Consider the following 13,681-nt stretch of genomic DNA (forward strand, 5'->3'; position numbering starts at 1 on the left):
GGGGTCCCTAATACGCAGTGATGTCTGTCAAATGGCAATTAGTGGTATCCAGTAGAGAGACAAAGCCTTCCAGTTCAGACTTTTAAATGATAATTCTATTTCTTTCATTGGAAATATTTCCATAAAAACACAATTCAATGAAATAACTACAAGCTTACCTGCTATGGTTGTAATCCATTCTTTGAGTAAGGCTTTTACATCATTGAATTCAACAGCTCCAGCTAGATTAGGGGCCTTAGTAGCGCCATACAATAGTGGCTGTGAAACGGATGGGGTGGAAGTATTTGCTGTGGTTTGTGCCAATTCCACCTGTTTATGAACAAAATACACAAGTAGTACTGCACATGTGGATTTTTTTCTTCTGTATTCCCAACTCCAAACCTTAAAAAAGCAGCTCAAGCACTAAAAACCTCATGACAATACAAGCAAACAATAAAACATTAGCTTAAAAATATTTGAATGCTGTATTTATTTGTGATAAAGTTACCTGAGAGTTGTCAGTGATTCCTCCTTCCTGCTTCAAGAAGTCATCTATTAATTTTTGTGGGCTCCCAACAGAAATTGCCATACTTTTTGCAGGACTCCCAAAGAGCTTGTTTTTTAAAGGACTGTGGTTCTTTTTTACTGGGCTGACCTGGTTTTTTTTCCTACTTCTTTTCTTGTTTCTCGTAACAGGCTTCAAGTTCGGCAAAGGATTCTTTGCTAATGGGAATAAAAGGAGTGAGAGTTATTGAGCACATAATGACTAAAGAGATGATCCTCACTCAGTTATTTCAATTACAGTGAACATTATTTGACAAAGTTCTACTACAGACTTACCAGTGGTACTTTGCTGGAAAACTGCCCCTATAGGTTTCTGTCTTTGATCATATGCCTGTCTCAGCTCTTCCTGCAACTCTGATGGTAGTGCAGCAAAAACTTCAGGGTCCACCTAAGCAAGGAAACATCCATCTGTGGTCATACCAATGGTGTATAACATTGATGTTTACATTTCTGACTTTTGTCTCATTTATGAAATGGATTACCGTGGGACCTCTTGTTACGTACTTAATCTGTTCTGGAGGTCCGCACGTAACAGGAAACCTCTCGTAACATGAGGCGCACTTTCACTAATGGCACCTCCCGCTGCTGCAGCGCCACCAGAGCGCGACTTCCGCTTGCATCCTGGGGCAAAGGTCGCAACAAAGGGCATCTACTTCCGGGTTAGTGGAGCGTGTAACCTGCAGCATTCGTAAGGGGGACGCTACGTAACACGAGGTACCACTGTAATACTCAATGTTTATAATAAAACATCAGTCTAAATTATAAAAAGCACTGTGCTGTTTGTAACTTTAGACAGTACAAATTTCTTCAGAGCAGGGAAACTAGAAATCTATAATCCCTGAGCAAATACTTTATTACTAAATGCAAAGGTCTACTAGTGTGTTATCAAACACATACTGTCATTCACCTGTGAAAATGCTGGCAGTGCTATTACATTTATTCCGGTATCATTGCTTGGTTCTTTGACATCTGGTATTTGTAAGAGAACTGCCCCAACAGGCTGTGGAGGAAAACTAGTATTGTATCCATTCACAGGCTCCTTCTTGCTACTATCGCACGTCTCTGCTTGCTGAAGAGAATACATTTGCTCTATTTGATCTCGAAGATCAGGTGGGAGTGCTTCCAAAACAGACTGATCCAGCTATGAACAAAAACAACATTCATCTTTCAGTTTCAGAAGAAATGACTTTTAAACACACACATCTGCAAGGAGGAGAGGGAGATTATGTACAGTGGTACCTCTGGTTGTGAACGGGATCCGTTTCAGAGCTCCGGTCGCATCCCAAGGAATTCTCAACTGGAGGGGCTGCTTCTGCGCATGCATGCGGGGCGAAACCCGGAAAAATACTTCCAGGTTTGCTACGTACGTATCCCGAAGGATACGTAACCAGAGGTGAACGCAAGTAGAGGTACCATTGTATTATTCTGTGCTTGCTTAATTGCACAGATACAAAAGGCATAACTGAAGAAGCTGTTTCTTCCCCTGTACTAGTTATTTGTGTTCTAATCAAAATTAATGAAAGAGTTTGTATGGGATGTTACGATATGAGAGCAATGGGGTGTGCATTTTCCATGCTGGGAAATGTCGCCTATCTAGATCTCCTGGACTGCGGGGGATTGCAGCCAGGGCAGATCACCGGTAAACAAGCTCCGGGAACCTGCGAGGGGGGCCTGGCTCTCCTGAGGGGGCTTGTTTTCCAACATGGGATGCATATTTCATTTATGGATCACTTCCCATGGAGCATTCTACACTAGCATATTGTTCATACAATCAATGCCTAGGTGGAGCTATACCACATTCTATGCACTGTTGTGCTGATACAGCCAAGACGCAGGGACAGCTTAAAGGGACAGCTCTCTCATATGCTAGTGACCAAAAAGCTATCTGCACAGCAAAAACCCATACAGAAGCCATTAACAACTGCAAACAACTTATCCATCCAAGAACATGTGTTTTGCATATATTCTCTTGCAGGATTTTATATACTGTACTTTTAAATTAATATTTTATCATTGTTACAATATATTTTCCATACAATATATCTAACAAAAAGTTAAATTAACCAATTTAGACATAGCTCCTTCATTCCTCCGTTTGCACAAGCTGCAATTAAGCCAGAAGTGTTGACCATAGTTTCCCAAATCAGGATCCTAAACCAACATAAACCATGTTTTAGGATCCTGACTTTTTCAAAGCCAATAGCCATGATAGCCTGGTTCAGACAAAACAGGAACCCGTGGCTAATTAGTGACTAACTGCATTCAGGAAAGCTGCAAAGGGAGAAACAAAGGCGCTGCATGTGTGAACAAGCGTATCTTTTATATCCCAGCTTATTAAGCTATGATTGTCCAAACTGGGCCAGATTTAATCCAAAGGATAATGATTACGAAATTATTACGGTATTGTCTGAAGAAAAATATAGCTTCTCCACAAGTTTAATATCTCATAAGCTTCCCTACAGATTTCAACTACATTGGGGAAACTACACTGGGGAAAACTAACTGTTCCCATACCTTAGCAATACACATTTTGCAGTATGAAGGAGGTACTGTACAACCTTTCTTTCTAATAATCTGTGAAAAACAGCCCAAAATAAAATTCTAAGGTTCTCTCAATATAGGTCATGTCTGATCATTCTCTCCAAAAGGTTGAGCTCTGTCAGTGCCACCCAGTATGCATCAAAGCTCCTATGATCCCATAGTTTTCCCCAAACAGAGCCGTGTTTTGATCAGATTACCATCAAATATGAAGCAAAACTCGGCCACTAGATTCCCCCTTAAAATGGAATATTAACTCTAGTTCAAAACCAGTCTGCCCAACAGAAATGCTAATGGGTACAATTCTATATTCTTTCGCATGGCAGTAAATCCCATTAACCTTTAAAAATGTTTACTCCCAAGTAGACATGTATGGGACTGCACTTTAAATGTAGTAATGTGTTCACATCTATTGCTTGAGGCATTCCAAAGACTCATGCAAAGTATCACACACTGGGTGGGAACAGAATAAAAATATGGATCATATCCATTATTTGCTTTGTATTAAGAAAGAGCAAGAAAAACTTCAGACCTTTCTTTACATTGTTCTTACCAGAAAGAAAATTTTACCTGGGAAGGTGATGGTACCTCAATACTTAAATTAAGTCTTGATTTTATACTGATAGGTGTGTGCAAACCATTCAGACTGACTACAGGCTCAGATTTGTTGGCAACACGATTGGCATTAGATGTCAGAGACGCTGGAATTGTACATGCTTTTGATGTGGAAGATATTTCAACATCCACAGCAGCCACAAATACTATGAATGCAGAAAAAAGAAAAAAGTTTAACTGTTCAGAAATACTTAGCACATACAATTAAAGGAGCCTGACTGCTCTGTTTTACTTTCTATTATTGCAAAATTACAAGTTATTAATGAAATACAAAGAAGTTATCAATAAGAAAAATGTTTACAAACAAAAATGTGTAAAACAGTCAATAAGAAGCTGTGAGAAAGGAAGCACAATTTCCATTTACTGACCTTCCTTGTGCTGCTGTTCTGAGTTTTTTATTGCTTTTGGGACTTGCAGAAGATCAATGATGGAATTAGCTCCACCAGGTAAAAATCCAGAATGTACAGCTGAAGTTGTTTTATTAGCTGGAACTAACTGATGTACTTGAATTCCAACCTAAAAAGCAACAAAAGGGCACATTGTTTCTAAACAGAAACCATTTTCAACAAATTATGTAGCTAATATTTTAAACATTACTTATAGGAGAGTATTTAAATTCTTATAATATAATAAGTAAGCAGTATACACGATAGCTTTCTGTTTATGGTGACCAAGAAGAACCAAACATAAGTATAATAAGCTCAACGAAGTCTAAAAATGGAGATACTGGTCTTTCAAAACAGGTTATTTTCAAGAAGTCTTTGTGATTTTACTCAAGAGTTGATATCTCCATTTAAATAAAAATATTTGGACTGTCACTGTCCAGTCTCTCAAACACTTCAAGTGACATTTTAATTCAAACCAAAGTACTAACCTGATCTGTTTTCAATGACGTTGATTTGTAATTTTATCACCCTGCTTATACTGTAACCTTAATGGAAAAATTGAGCTTTGTTGTTGTTGTTTAGTCGTGTCCGACTCTTCGTGACCCCATGGACCAGAGCATGCCAGGCACTCCTGTCTTCCACTGCCTCCCGCAGTTTGGTCAGACTCATGTTTGTAGCTTCGAGAACACTGTCCAACCATCTCGTCCTCTGTCGTCCCCTTCTCCTTGTGCCCTCCATCTTTCCCAGCATCAGGGTCTTTTCCAGAGAGTCTTCTCTTCTCATGAGGTGGCCAAAGTATTGGAGCCTCAGCTTCACGATCTGTCGTTCCAGTGAGCACTCAGGGCTGATTTCCTTAAGAATGGATATGTTTGATCTTCTTGCAGTCCATGGGACTCTCAAGAGTCTCCTCCAGCACCATAATTCAAAAGCATCAATTCTTCGGCGATCAGCCTTCTTTATGGTCCAAGCTCTCACTTCCATACATCACTACTGGGAAAACCATGGCTTTAACTATGCGGACCTTTGTTGGTAAGGTGATGTCTCTGCTTTTTAAGATGCTGTCTAGGTTTGTCATTGCTTTTCTCCCAAGAAGCAGGTGTCTTTTAATTTTGTGACTGCTGTCACCATCTGCAGTGATCATGGAGCCCAAGAAAGTAAAATCTCTCACTGCCTCCATTTCTTCCCCTTCTATTTGCCAGGAGGTGATGGGACCAGTGGCCATGATCTTCGTTTTTCTTATGTTGAGCTTCAGACCATATTTTGCGCTCACCTCTTTCACCCTCATTAAAAGGTTCTTTAATTCCTCCTCACTTTCTGCCATCAAGGTTGTGTCATCTGCATATCTGAGGTTGTTGATGTTTCTTCCGGCGATCTTAATTCCGGCTTGGGAATCATCCAGCCCAGCCTTTCGCATGATGAATTCTGCATATAAATTAAATAAGCAGGGGGACAATATACAGCCTTGCCGTACTCCTTTCCCAATTTTGAACCAATCAGTTGTTCCATATCCAGTTCTAACTGTAGCTTCTTGTCCCACATAGAGATTTCTCAGGAGACAGATGAGGTGATCAGGCACTCCCATTTCTTTAAGAACTTGCCATAGTTTGCTGTGGTCGACACAGTCAAAGGCTTTTGCATAGTCAATGAAGCAGAAGTAGATGTCTTTCTGGAACTCTCTAGCTTTCTCCATAATCCAGCGCAAGTTTGCAATTTGGTCTCTGGTTCCTCTGCCTCTTCTAAATCCAGCTTGCACTTCTGGGAGTTCTCGGTCCACATACTGCTTAAGCATAACCTTGCTAGCGTGTGAAATGAGTGCAATTGTGCGGTAGTTGGAGCATTCTTTGGCACTTCCCTTCTTTGGGATTGGGATGTAGACTGATCTTCTCCAATCCTCTGGCCACTGCTGAGTTTTCCAAATTTGCTGGCATATTGAGTGTAGCACCTTAACAGCATCATCTTTTAAAATTTTAAATAGTTCAGCTGGAATATCATCACTTCCACTGGCCTTGTTATTAGCAATGCTTTCTAAGGCCCATTTGACTTCACTCTCCAGGATGTCTGGCTCAAGGTCAGCAACCACACTACCTGGGGTGTACGAGACATCCAGTTCTTTCTGGTATAGTTCCTCTGTGTATTCTTGCCACCTCTTCTTGATGTCTTCTGCTTCTGTTAGGTCCTTTCCACTTTTGTCTTTTATTATGGAAATCTTTGTAGGAAATGTTCCTTTCATATCTCCAATTTTCTTGAACAGATCTCTGGTTTTTCCCATTCTATTGTTTTCCTCTATTTCTTTGCATTGCTCGTTTAAGAAGGCCTTCTTGTCTCTCCTTGCTATTTTTTGGAAATCTGCATTCAATTTCCTGTATCTTTCACTATCTCCCTCGCATTTTGCTTGCCTTCTCTCCCCCGCTATTTCTAAGGCCTCGTTGGACAGCCACTTTGCTTTCTTTCATTTCCTTTTCATTGGGATGGTTTTAGTTGCTGCCTCTTGTATAATGTTACGAGCCTCCATCCATAGTTCTTCAGGCACTCTGTCCACCAAATCTAAATCCTTAAACCTGTTCCTCACTTCCACTGTGATTTGACTTAGATTGTATCTTACCGGCCCAGTGGTTTTTCCTACCTTCTTCAATTTAAGCTTGAATTTTGCTATAAGAAGCTGATGATCTGAGCCACAGTCTGCTCCAGGTCTTGTTTTTGCTGACTGTATAGAGCTTCTTCATCTTTGGCTGCAGAGAATATAATCAATCTGATTTCGATGCTGCCCATCTGGTGATGTCCATGTGTAGAGTCGTCTCTTGTGTTGTTGGAAAAGCGTGTTTGTGATGACCAGTTTGTTCTCTTGGCAGAACTCTATTAGCATTTGCCCTGCTTCGTTTTGAACTCCAAGGCCAAACTTGCCAGTTGTTCCTTTTATCTCTTGACTCCCTACTTTAGCATTCCAATCCCCTATAATGAGAAGAACATCCTTCTTTGGTGTCATTTCTATAAGGTGTTGTAAGTCTTCATAGAATTGGTCAATTTCAGTTTCTTCAGCACCAGTGGTTGGTGCATAAACTTGGATTACTGTGATGTTAAAAGGTCTGCTTTGGATTCGTATCGAGATCATTCTATCATTTTTGATACTGCATCCCAGTACAGCTTTTGCCACTCTTTTGTTGACTATGATGGCCACTCCATTTCTTTTACGGGATTCTTGCCCACAGTAGTAGATGTGATGGTCATCCGAACTGAATTCGCCCATTCTCGTCCATTTTAGTTAACTGATGCCCAGGATGTCAATATTTATTCTTGCCATCTCATTTTTGACCACATCCAACTTACCCAGGTTCATGGTTCTTACATTCCAGGTTCCTATGCAATATTTTTCTTTCCAGCATTGGACTTTCCTTTCGCTTCCAGGCATATCCGCAACTGAGCGTCCTTTCGGCTTTGGCCCAGCCGCTTCATCAGCTCTGAATCTACTGGTACTTGTCCTCCGCTCTTCCTCAGTAGCAAGTTGGACGCCTTCCAACCTGAGGGGCTCATCTTCCAGCGTCATAACTTTTATATGCCTGTTGTCTTTGTCCATGGAGTTTTCTTGGCAGGGATACTGGAGTGGCTTGCCGGTTCCTGCTCCAGGTGGATCACGTTTGGTCAAAACTCTCCACTATGACCTGTCCATCTTGGGTGGCCCTGCACGGCATAGCTCATAGCTTCTCCGAGTTATTCAAGCCCCTTCGCCACGGCAAGGCAGTGATCCATGAAGGGGAAAATTGAGCTTAAATAATAGTAAATACTTTTGCAGAAGAGTGTGTGTGTGTGTGTGTGTGTGTGTGTGTGTGTAGGAGCTTGGCAATTTCAGTGATTTAACACTTACCCCTCTCATATCAGAAATATTCAACTTCATCGTGTGAAACATGTTCAACATTTCTTTACCAATCACTTTGGCACTATTTGTTGCATGGTCGAGAGTCACAGTCCTACAAAGAACACACATTTTAAAATGCATTAAGTTCCTGATCAATGGCTACTACTTGCAATAGCTATACACTACTCCAGAATCAGCATGCCTGCAAATACTAGTTGCTAATGATCTATCAACCATGGGAAACAAAGGTAAGGGGGATATGATAGAGGTTTTATAAACTTATGCATGGTGTGGATTGTGCAATTATAGAGTTTTACTATTATGAGTGGAAGAGAAAAAGAACTCTAAAGCATCCAATGGTAGGAGGTTCAACATAGGCAAGAGTAAATACTTCTGCAAACAGTGTTTCACTTGTTTTTAATTTATTTTTGCTTTTAACTTGTTTTTAATTTTGTATGATGTTATTGTTTCGTTTTACGTTTTTATATTGTTAAACGTTTGCAAAGAGACTTAGACATGCCTTCTGCTGATGTCCAGGAATTTATTAAGAATTCACTGTATAGTTAACTTACAGCATACAGTAGTACTAATATACATGTCTACTTCAGAAGTAAGACTCTTTATGTTTAATGGGGCTTGCTCCCAAGAAGTAGGTAAAGGATGGCAACCTATGCTTTGGTTTAGGATTGGCACTGGGGAAAAGAGGGCTCTTGTGCCATTAAAAAACTATCTTCACAACTGGGAACAGCAGGACACAGTTAAGTCCCCATGTTAAGCACGAGATTATGGGCAGAAAATTAGCAATGATTATACTCTAATTTTATGTTATGCCCTGCCCCCTTCCACAGGAGCCATTTTTGTCATGTCATGTCATGCCTCCATGGCAGCCTTTTTTGACTGGAGCGCTCAGCATTCTCTGAAAATTCAGAATGTGTTCCTTAGTCCAAAGAGCCTAAACCCTATGTACCATGCTTGCTGACTGAAGGAAAACCAGTATGTAAGTCATTGAACCATTTTTAGAAGTAAGAAAACTGCATAAAGCTTAGATTTGTAACCAGGATAGGGAACTACAGTCGTCCCCTAAATGCTTATACTATGATGACAATGTTTTATAGGCTCCTGTCATGGAAAGGCTGTAGAACATGACAAAAGAGAAGATCAGCAGAGTAGGTTGTTTTAGTCAGTTTATTGTCCACAATTAACTAGCAATTTAATTTTTACAAGGCATCTTGTATATCCCACAAAAATGTTCATCTGTTATGCCATTCACTGAAGCAAATCAGAAACAGATAGGTAAAATGTATTAGATTCTCATGCACTAAAAAAGAAAAAGTACCTGCTTAGAAGTCTAGGATATAACACCAAGAAAGATTATGTTCAAGTTCACATTACCAGTACTTTACAGAACTAGGTCTATAATTATTTGAAAAATTGTTTACCTGGCAATACTGTCACAAATTCCATGGCCTCCAAATTTTGCAGGTTCTATTGGGGCCCCAGCTTTTCTGGCCATAATTTTGAGAGTTAATCGTTTGCCTTTCATACCAGCAGCTTCCAATCTACGTTGGATCTCTTCTGAAAGACTCAAAAGGAAAGCTTCTGCTTCTTTTGGCTAGAAATAGATAAAATGGGTTGTAAAAAAGTAAGGGGGAACAGTCTAATACTGAAAGTTGTACTGACAGAATTAATCCAGAATATTTATAAACCATAGGAAGGATTCACAAAACAAGCTGCGCCAACAGACTTAGAATCTTAGAATCATAGAGTTGGAAGAGACCACAAGGGCCATCGAGTCCAACCCCCTGCCAAGCAGGAAACACAATCAAAGCACTCCTGACATATGGTTGTCAAGCCTCTGCTTAAAGACCTCCAAAGAAGGAGACTCCACCACACTCCTTGGCAGCAAATTCCACTGTCGAACAGCTCTTACTGTCAGGAAGTTCTTCCTAATGTTTAGGTGGAATCTTCTTTCTTGTAGTTTGGATCCATTGCTCCGTGTCCGCTTCTCTGGAGCAGCAGAAAACAACCTTTCTCCCTCCTCTATGTGACATCCTTTTATATATTTGAACATGGCTATCATATCACCCCTTAACCTCCTCTTCTCCAGGCTAAACATGCCCAGCTCCCTTAGCCGTTCCTCATAAGGCATCGTTTCCAGGCCTTTGACCATTTTGGTTGCCCTCCTCTGGACACGTTCCAGTTTGTCAGTGTCCTTCTTGAACTGTGGTGCCCAGAACTGGACACAGTACTCCAGGTGAGGTCTGACCAGAGCAGAATACAGTGGCACTATTACTTCCCTTGATCTAGATGCTATACTCCTATTGATGCAGCCCAGAATTGCATTGGCTTTTTTAGCTGCCGCGTCACACTGTTGGCTCATGTCAAGTTTGTGGTCAACCAAGACTCCTAGATCCTTTTCACATGTACTGCTCTCAAGCCAGGTGTCCCCCATCTTGTATTTGTGCCTCTCATTTTTTTTGCCCAAGTGCAATACTTTACATTTCTCCCTGTTAAAATTCATCTTGTTTGTTTTGGCCCAGTTCTCTAATCTGTCAAGGTCGTTTTGAAGTGTGATCCTGTCCTCTGGGGTGTTAGCCACCCCTCCCAGTTTGGTGTCACCAATTTGGTGACTTCTGCTTGTGCAATGGGGCTTTCCACCCATGCCCCAAAATTGGCTTGGGGCAGGTGTTGCTAGAATTCCCAGAAAAGTACCCAAGAGAGGGGAGATATTTTCATCTGGTGGGCTGAAATGCTTGCATAGACAGAATGGAAGAGCACTGACCCTTTGCATTCATTTTTTATAAAACATATTAGTTGACTCACTTGGTCAACTGTACATGCTTTCAAACTTCCTACCTTCTGCATTAACTTAAACAGAGCAACACACCCTTACATAGAGTGAGGGTGAAATTTGGCGGATGCGCCCAGGGCCCTGCATGAGCAAAGAGTGCACCTTAGTACACACCCAACATTTCTCCTACAGCTACGCATTACAGCGAGTGTACTCAGCTATTGTTGACAAGAACTCTCTAATGGTCATGCAAGAAATCCCAAACATTATTTGAAAATCACTGTTATACACTACTTATGGTCAAGTGAAATAATATGCTATCTGCCTAAAGGTCACACATTTCAGCATTAGGAACACAGGGAGGTTATCAGACCACTCCATTTAGTTCAGTATTATCAACAATGATTGGCAGTGGGGCTGCAGGATTTCAGAAAGGGATCTCTTCTAACTATAGCTGAAGAAGCAGGGGTTTGAACCTGGGACCTTCTGCACGTGAAGGAGATGCTCTACCACTGAGCTACGGACAAGAATTAAACATAGAAAAAATGCAGCTAAATAGCTACATTACAGACAAGTTATTTTAAGATACTGACTTATTACTGCACAAAGGTTATGATTATTTTTACCTGGGTAAATCTTATACCATAGTTTATCTCAGCTGAAACAGATTTTCTCTCTTTCTCTCTTTGAACCGGCCTATCATCCAAACCACGGCAGAATCTGTAGAGCATTTGTCCTGTTTTGGGGCCAAATTCTTTCTGAAGCTTTGACATTGTGACACACTGCAGATCTCCACAAGTTTTTATACCCAAAGATGACAACTTGGATTCCATTGTCCTACCAACTCCTGAAAAAATAAATACATTTTTACTTTTGAAGTCTACAACTGGGAAATGTAATTCACTTAAGAAAACCAACGTGTATTAATATTTATGAGTGCCCAGAAACTATTAGTACAACAAGCAACAGTGATGCCAAATTCTAGCATTCACATTTCAGCAAGCAACTAGAAACACCACATATTACAGGATCTAAAATAATTCTGAGCTTTAAGTAAAAACACCACTAGAGACTGTAAAACACCTGAATGTTGACATATTCAAAGGGTACAAATGTGTTCTTTTGCCTTGCTTGTACATTTTATAAGAGATAAATTGCTCAAAATGAAAATGTTTTAAGCCACAGCCACTCTCAAGCTTTGGAGAGTGTTGTATGCATTTCTCACCCAGCATGATCATAAATCAAATGCTTATAGCAATTTAGTAAGGGATAATCACTTTCAGAGTTGTGTTCCACAGGGCAAAGTCTTGGGAGGGGAGCTGAGAGAACTATGACTCTTTATACAAAACTGGGAGTGATTATACTAGCATAAATTTACCTGGAAGATAGCTAGTAAGCTGGCTTCTGATAAAATCATCCACTTCTTCTGGCTTTAAGTGATATTGTCCATCTGGTTTTGCTCGGCGCGTTGCCATTCTAGCCAGCAAAATGTTTGAACCTAAAAAAATGACAAATAGAATGTAGCTGAATAAATTCCAAATTGTTATTAAAAATATTAATTCACACTTTGGTATATCACCATCCTGGAGAAGAGGAGGAGGAAGGTGGATCTCAAAATTTATGCCCTCAGACTTGTGAACACAGGAAGGCAGTTACAGCACCAGCCAGGACACATGTGATGTTTTTTTTGCTATAAACACTAGCTATGCAATTTCCTTTGGTAAATGAGAGCCTTTCTTCACACTGCACATGGTTTGCCTATAGAATTTGCTACCACATAATGTAGTGGTACTTGGGCGGCTTTAAAAGAGGTTTAGACAAATTCATGGAGGATAATACTATAAATGGATACTAGCCATGACAGCTATTACTACCCCCAGTGCCAGAGGCAGCATGCCTCTGAATACCAGTTGATGGGATTCACAAGTAGGGAGATTGCTGTGGCACTCAGGTCCCATATGCGGACTTCCTATAAGCATCTGATTGGCCACTGTGAGAGCAGGATGCTGGACTACAAGTGCATTTGGTCTAATCCAAGATGATTCTTATGTTCTTATGAATGTCAGTAGCAGCTACAGGAGAATATGAAGAATTTATGCATACTGCACTAAAATGTGGAGGTGGTTGCATGGGGAGGGATGAATGGAATTCTGTACTCCAACTCCACTAGTGACATCCAAGTGTCCGTCTGGTTTTCCAGTGTTCTGAATCCAGTGTACAGGATCCACAAGCATGTCAAGCTGAGAGCATGGAAGGCCTGAAGCAGGGAAATGATTCTGCTGTATCCATCCATACATTCAATGTAGGATGTGAAAAGTGATAAGGATGTGTGTATATTAAGGTGTGCATTAATGATAATGTCATTATTTTATCTGCAGAAGTTTCTATAATGTCAATATTAAGAAAAATATTATGGTGATGAACAAGATAAAACCAGCAATAAAATTACATTCATAAAGTAAGGACAAAATACATTACAAATCAGTAGATTAGCTTAATACATCAATATAGCTGGATTAACCCTCATCTAAAGCCCAGGCAAACATTTGTAATAAATGCACATTTGTATTAAGTTGACATTTAAACCCATCTTAACATTGTTTAGATTTTTTTTTTTTTAGTATAAACCATGAACTAACCTATTCCAATGGAAGCAGGACACTTGGTCTTGGCTTTTATTTCAGAACGGATAACACTTGCTAATTCTTCTGCTGTCAATCTGGTTTCTGCAATGATTTCAGTGATGTCAACTAGTGCTTCATCACAACTGACTGCTTCAATGTTATGAGTATAGCTATCAACACAAAGTAAAAGGAAGTGAAACAGCAGCAACAGTTCACCAAACACGGGACAAATAAAATCTCCCCAACTGTCTTATCTTCTAGTTCTGTGGAACCTAAATATATAACTGTGCACTAGAAAATTCATAGGTAATACTACTTTCCTTCTTAGGACTAA

General features: G+C 40.2%; 1 protein-coding gene across 2 annotated transcripts in view; it reads right to left on the reverse strand.

Moving 5' to 3' along the window:
* Positions 1 to 13,681, reverse strand: part of REV1 (REV1 DNA directed polymerase) — a 50,018-nt gene that overhangs the window by 3,902 nt on the left and 32,435 nt on the right. For both annotated transcript variants that reach the window (XM_081003644.1, XM_081003643.1), the window contains exons 11-21: positions 13,363 to 13,517; positions 12,102 to 12,221; positions 11,350 to 11,570; positions 9,372 to 9,544; positions 7,942 to 8,044; positions 4,065 to 4,212; positions 3,652 to 3,842; positions 1,451 to 1,684; positions 820 to 931; positions 488 to 702; positions 159 to 309 (exon numbers count right to left, since the gene is read on the reverse strand). In XM_081003644.1, coding sequence (XP_080859770.1) covers positions 159 to 309; positions 488 to 702; positions 820 to 931; positions 1,451 to 1,684; positions 3,652 to 3,842; positions 4,065 to 4,212; positions 7,942 to 8,044; positions 9,372 to 9,544; positions 11,350 to 11,570; positions 12,102 to 12,221; positions 13,363 to 13,517 — 1,823 coding nt within the window. The remainder of the gene's footprint in view (positions 1 to 158; positions 310 to 487; positions 703 to 819; positions 932 to 1,450; positions 1,685 to 3,651; positions 3,843 to 4,064; positions 4,213 to 7,941; positions 8,045 to 9,371; positions 9,545 to 11,349; positions 11,571 to 12,101; positions 12,222 to 13,362; positions 13,518 to 13,681) is intronic.

Source organism: Podarcis pityusensis (assembly GCF_964106645.2).
Source record: "Podarcis pityusensis genome assembly, chromosome: 4".
Taxonomy (NCBI): Eukaryota; Metazoa; Chordata; class Lepidosauria; order Squamata; family Lacertidae; genus Podarcis; species Podarcis pityusensis.